The sequence below is a fragment of the Nicotiana sylvestris genome, chromosome 9 (assembly GCF_000393655.2).
Source record: "Nicotiana sylvestris chromosome 9, ASM39365v2, whole genome shotgun sequence".
Lineage (NCBI taxonomy): Eukaryota > Viridiplantae > Streptophyta > Magnoliopsida > Solanales > Solanaceae > Nicotiana > Nicotiana sylvestris.
The window spans coordinates 87,400,100-87,406,003 of record NC_091065.1 but is presented as its reverse complement, the minus strand read 5'-3'; the positions used below and the strand labels follow the sequence as shown (position 1 = coordinate 87,406,003).

The window sequence follows — 5,904 nt, the reverse complement described above, 5'->3', positions numbered from 1 at the left end:
AATCAGCCCTTTCCTTTAGAGGAAAAATACATTACACTGCGCTTTAAATGGTTACTCTGCAAAAAAGTGGACGTATCTAGTCAAAGCAAGGAAATACTCCTCTTAAGACAATTTTCAAATAATATATAATTATTTCTCTTTCGCATCTGAAGCCCAAAATTATTCATCCAAGACTACTTGACAACCATTTGTTCAGTAAAAGGAGTATATAGTTGTCTCAATTTCGTTGAGTTGCATCCCTTTAATAATTGGATTAATGTAATCGTAAAGTTTTTATATACTATCAGTATATCTGAATTTATTCTAGCATATTGTAATATGCTTTACCAGTATATTTATGGATAATCAACTGTAGTTATTTATAAGTGACACAATTATTTTACACTGTCGTTGTATATAAGTTCAGAGGCGGATGTAGTGTAATAACTACGGGTTCAACTGAACCCATAATTTTTGATACGAAATAAAAATTTGTATGTAAAAATTCATTAAAATTGTAAAAATAATAGATATGAACCCATAACTTTAAAAATATAATAGATTTAATGTTAAAAAAATTAAAATTGAACCCACAGGATTTAAATTCTCGATCCGCCTCTGTATAAGTTAAACTACGAATTGTTACGTTCGAAGAAATAAGTAGACCATAAAATAATCTAGGTGTCCGAATACCACCACAATTAAAAAAAAACACTATAACTAACAAAAACTTGAGATTTAAAATCCATAAAAACAGAATATGCATTGGCAACATGAAAAAGAGGGTAAAACAAAAAAAGATAAAAATGGTTCTTGCAAATAGGAGAAATGTGAAAAGTCTATTTTCGTTGTCCTTTTCTTTTCTTCTGTCCTCTTTCTACTTTTTAGTTGCTTCTTGCATTGCGAGTCTCTTTCTTCTTTCTGTTGATGGTAGAGATATCTCCCTAAATTCCAATAGTGAATCTCTGAAATTCACCCTCTGACGTAAACATCATCAGCAATTCCCCCATGTTTCCGATGCAGTCTCAGCAGCAGCAAAACCAAAACCCAATTGATGATGTTTCAACACTGATGAGTGGTCACGCTCATATAGTGTTTGTTGAAAGTCCATCCCATTTCCATCTCTTCCTCCCCCATATGACACAAATAGTCCTCCGTTGCGCCCATTCCCATTAGCAGAAGACTCGTGGTCATGATCATGATCTCCTGTTAACCCCAGAAAATCCCTCGTGAGATTCTCGCTTTCCTGCTGCCAAGTATTCGACATATTGTCCGATCCAAACCCTAGAAAATCCTCCGGAGAAATCCTGGGAGTCACGTGACCAAGAGAGGTTCTGTTTAAGTGGGCCATTGTTGAGTTCACGTGACTCACAGCGGAATGTGTAGTGCCTATAGTAGCTGCTTTCTGGAGCAATGCTGTAGCTGAGAGTTGAGGTGATGGGATGGAAAAAGAACCTTTGTGAAAAAAGTGATCTTGGTAAAATGGAGGCACAGAAGATGAAACGGGGATGTGAATTGATTCAGTCTTGATAGGAACAGGATGATGAGTCATTTGGTTGTGATTTTCTTCATGATGAGTAGGATTAGGGTTTAAGGGAATTTGTGGGTCCCATGGGTTGTTCAGGGAGATATGGGTTGTCACCACCGTGGCTGGTGGCGGAGGAGGATTTGCAAAGTGGCGTTGGTTGGTGGTGGGGAAAGGGAAGAGTATTGGTGATGATTGGTTGAGATGGAAATTGGATTCGGTTGTAGCGGCAGCTGAGTTTGGGATTGTGGTGGAGGCAACGACCGTTCTATGCATTAAAGCTGAGTTAGCTGAGAGTCGGGCACTTTCTTCGGCCAATGCATCGCAGAATGCTCTGTGTGTAACGAAGCTATCCTTCCTGCCAAATGCATTGTGGTTCATAATAATACGATAATCAGTGGCGGATCCAAAACTAGATGAGCAAGTATAGTAGAACTCATCACGAAATTTATCTGTCTGGTGTGAATAAATTCTCACATACATAAGGAGTTGAACTAACGGACTCTAAATTTTGAATTCGCAGCTAACAACAAAAATGACAAGAGATGAACTATTAGTATGAGGTAGAAATAAAGATTTGATTCATTAGCGTTCTTCAATCTTCATGCCAAGCGTCAAATTAGCGATAATCTATATTCTCAATATGGGTGTAAATTCATCAAATAATTATTACGTCATGAAATTAGGAAGATATGTATCCAATAACTGTTGTTATAGCCATTCTTCACATAGATAAAATTAAGATCCGCATTTGTTAAAGGATTTACTACAATTACTAAAAGACTAGTATATTTTTCACCTAAAAGCAGCAATTATTTCTATGGATAAGTTAAAAACATAAACTATTTAAGCCTATAACTATTTCTTTAAAATAAACCATAATATGGCCAACACAATTCTGAAAAATCTTAGGAACACTATAACTCTTAGAGAGGGATATAAATACAGTCATTTTTCGTTAGGGGCGGATTATACCATCTTGAGAAATCAACAACAGCCAAAAGAATGAGCATATATAACTGAGCTACAAAATTTTCTTAATAATTTCCCCGTGAAATAACATTCTCCTGATTTACTAGGAAAAGAAAAACTTCGGGACAACTAGCTAAAGTATCGTGCATGCGTTATGGGAGAAGTCACGAGAGTTTCGTAAAAGGTAAAGAATTCACATAAACATGGAATCAAGGAGGGTCAAAATTAAAAGTATGTAATGATAAAATATGGGTTATGATTGTAGTGAGTGAGAGAGAGAACCGAGATAGAGACAAGACAGTTGACTGATGTTTTAACAATTGCATGCAAAAGCAAAGGGAAAAAAATTTGGCAGGGACAACATACTGCCTCACCTAAAAGCCTTGCTTGAAATCTGAGCTCTCATGCACGAACCCAACTCTAAGCCACACATGCACTAATCTACCCAACAATACTCGTATAAGCTAAATTTTTTATTTCAAACGTTTTCTGTTTCAATTTAAATGACATATTTTATTTATTAAGAGAGTCAAGCTATATAAATTTTAACTAAAATTTAAAAATATATGATCTTTTAATTATATTGACATGAGGAAAATTATAATTTATTAGTACTTTTTATATAGGTTTTGACTATCTAAATTTTAATTTAAAATATTAAGTTGAACTAATCTAATTTAGCTTCAAAGTTTAGTCAAATTGACTATCAATAAATGAAATATGTCATCTAATTGAAATAGATTGAGTATATCATTAGTAATAAGTGAAATTAGTAACATAGAAATTAAAATAAGATTGTTAACTTGTTATAATAAGTTAAAATATACTAACAACATAAAATATGTAAATTGTCATTGCATATAAATTAAATTTTAAAATAATGTAAGTTAACACATATACACTTGTACATATGTCTGACAGTTCCAGCAATGAGCTATCTTATCAGATGCAAAGAATTCAGCTCATGATCTACTCTCCTTTTTTTCTTTCTTATACTATTTTTTTTTGCAGAATTTTCAGTAGCTATGATGACTTCAGAAGTACACAGGGTATCTGCAAGTGAATAATGATACCCTCCATTGAAAGTTTTGAAAAACCATGGAGTTTAATTTCAAGATTCTCAACCATGAGTCACAAGAAAGCACTCAACCTTTTTCCTTTTAACTGTTTTTTAGGATTTGGCTCCATTAATAATTATTTAATAAAATTAAATAAGACAAGCTTTAGTAACAAATTAATCTAACCTAGGCATTTCGGAGTGAAACAGACTTTGGCTCTAGCTTTTCTCCTATCGGCGTTTCTTATATTTTATATATAGCCAAGAAATAGGAAATTAAAGGCACTGATAGGGTAAAATAATTTATATTGCTAACTATAAATAAAATACACGCAGAAATAACATATAATCCAGATTTCTTGGCATATAAATCTAAGCCCCTGGCATGTTCAGGGTTGAGTAATGCATTCAATTTTCCTTGATAGATATCCTCTGTCAATTGTCAACAGGGACTACTTGTATTTAATAGCGTCCGTTTCTACACTAGCTTACAACAATTTTTATTTTTTATTTTTAAAAAGAACACTCCCTGCAGTGCTCACACTACTCTTGTGTAAGTAAGAACAGCCACAAAACAAAAACTAAGTACTGCTAATAAAACAAAACACAGAACCCTCTCAAACTGAGTATATACATGACATCACGAATTTTGTAAAAGAAAAAAAATTAGCTCTAAAGAAAAATCAACATATAAAAAAATATAGTGATAGTATAAAAAAAAACTACGCACCTGGAGAAGACTGTTCCACAATCACATCTATACTCTCTTGTACCACAGGTTTTAGAGTGAGCCTTCCAATCAGATTGAACAGCATAAATCTTAGAACACTTGTCACATTTCCATTTCTTCTCACCATGTTTTCTACAGTAATGTTTTTTAATACCAGTGAGATCACCAAGAGCTCTAGAAGGATGGTGATGAACACATGTTGGCTCAGGGCAAACATATGCTTTTTTTCTATTTTCTTTGTTGTTTCTTTGCTTCAATTTCCATGGTAGGTTATGACCTCTTCTATGAAGCTGAAGATTTTGATCCCTTTGAAATCCCTTGCTACAGATCTCACACACAAATCGATTTGTAGCTAAAAGTGTCTTTGGAGATAAGGCAATCACTTCAGCATCTGGATCTGTCGTACACATAACAAAAACAATCAACATTGAAATTTGTAAACAAAAAAATAAAATAAAAATCAATCTAGGTTGTCTATGTAAACTTTTCTTTTTTGCCTAGCGGAGAAAATCATGGGATATATATCAGGATTCAAATCCGAATTGAAATTAAAAAAAAAACGCTAAATGATTTCTTCCCATTTGCTGAGTTTTGGCGAGCAGAATCCAATGAAATAATTGAGGTGTGCCAGACCAGCTTGGACACCACTGTTGTAAAAAAAAAATGTTACGCTAACGTACCAGGATTTCCAGGGAGGCTTCTCTTCTTCTTGATCTTTTGAGGCTGCTGATGATTTGAGATGATTTGAGGCATAGGACTTAAATTTGGAACCCTAGTGGTGGAAGAAACACTAGCTTCATCAGAAAACATGGCAGCTTGATGAGAGAGTACTGAAGAAGACTCCAATAAAGAAAAGCAACCGCTGTTGCTCTGATGATAAATTTGCTTTTCTTGATTCATAGCTAATAAATACAAAGCTAACACCTACTTCTTGTAACAAACTTGGTTTAAGAACAACAGGTGGAAGAAAAGGTAAAGACAATTTTATATATATATATATATAGGAGTATTCAGATAGAGAGAATCCAACTTTGGATTACAAAAACAACTAAGCAAATAGCAGGGATATATTTTGTTTTGGAGTAAATTGAAAGAGCTAGCTAGCAAAAACAGGTGGCAATGACAATTAGCCACATACCATTCACACTGGGTGCTACCTAGTAATTTGTAGAGTAAAAATAACGCCAAAGGGAGAAAAAACAAAAGAATTATCTTGTGAAGTTGAAGATGATGTATGATTCTCAAAGTCACTATCTAACCATGGATATATAGCTTGCCTCTGAGCAATTTTGCAGTAGCTAGAGAAAATGGTACACAACTCAAAAAAGATGTAAAGAAAGAGAGGAGAATGGACAATAGGTTGGGTTTATATAAAACAAAATAGTTTAGCTTTGTAAGAGAATTTTATATTAGTAAATTCGTTTAAAAGGATATTACTGCGCCGAGTCGGAATCAGGAACTTCAAACTTATGCCTTTGAGATTCCAACTTTATAAGTTTTAAATTAATAATTTATTTATGTTTACTAATTTTTTTAAAATAAATATATATTTTTGAACTAAAGTTAATAAGTTTGACTAAACTCACGGACTGTAGCTCCGTCCCTTATAATATTATATGTCCTTCAAAATGCAATTAATAA

At 33.5% G+C, this 5,904-nt stretch overlaps 1 protein-coding gene across 1 annotated transcript; it reads right to left on the bottom strand.

The window, feature by feature from the left end:
- Nucleotides 1–680: 680 nt before the first annotated feature.
- LOC104234349 (protein indeterminate-domain 12-like) lies at nucleotides 681–5,628 on the bottom strand. The gene is made up of 3 exons (XM_009787901.2): nucleotides 4,944–5,628; nucleotides 4,264–4,660; nucleotides 681–1,862 (listed from the first exon to the last, which is right to left on the bottom strand). Exons 1-3 carry the CDS (start codon nucleotides 5,161–5,163, stop codon nucleotides 974–976), a joined length of 1,506 nt encoding a protein of 501 aa, XP_009786203.1. The 5' UTR covers nucleotides 5,164–5,628; the 3' UTR covers nucleotides 681–973.
- Between the last annotated feature and the right edge of the window lie 276 nt (nucleotides 5,629–5,904).

What these genes read in the sequence shown, in the direction of transcription:
- LOC104234349 (XM_009787901.2), bottom strand. Translation starts at nt 5,163, where the DNA reads ATGAATCAAGAAAAGCAAATTTATCATCAGAGCAACAGCGGTTGCTTT. An exon ending in AAGCCTCCCTGGAAATCCTG is followed by an intron (nt 4,661 to 4,943) that starts GTACGTTAGCGT and finishes TGTGTACGACAG; the next exon opens with ATCCAGATGCTGAAGTGATT. An exon ending in TGTGGAACAGTCTTCTCCAG is followed by an intron (nt 1,863 to 4,263) that starts GTGCGTAGTTTT and finishes TGCATTTGGCAG; the next exon opens with GAAGGATAGCTTCGTTACAC.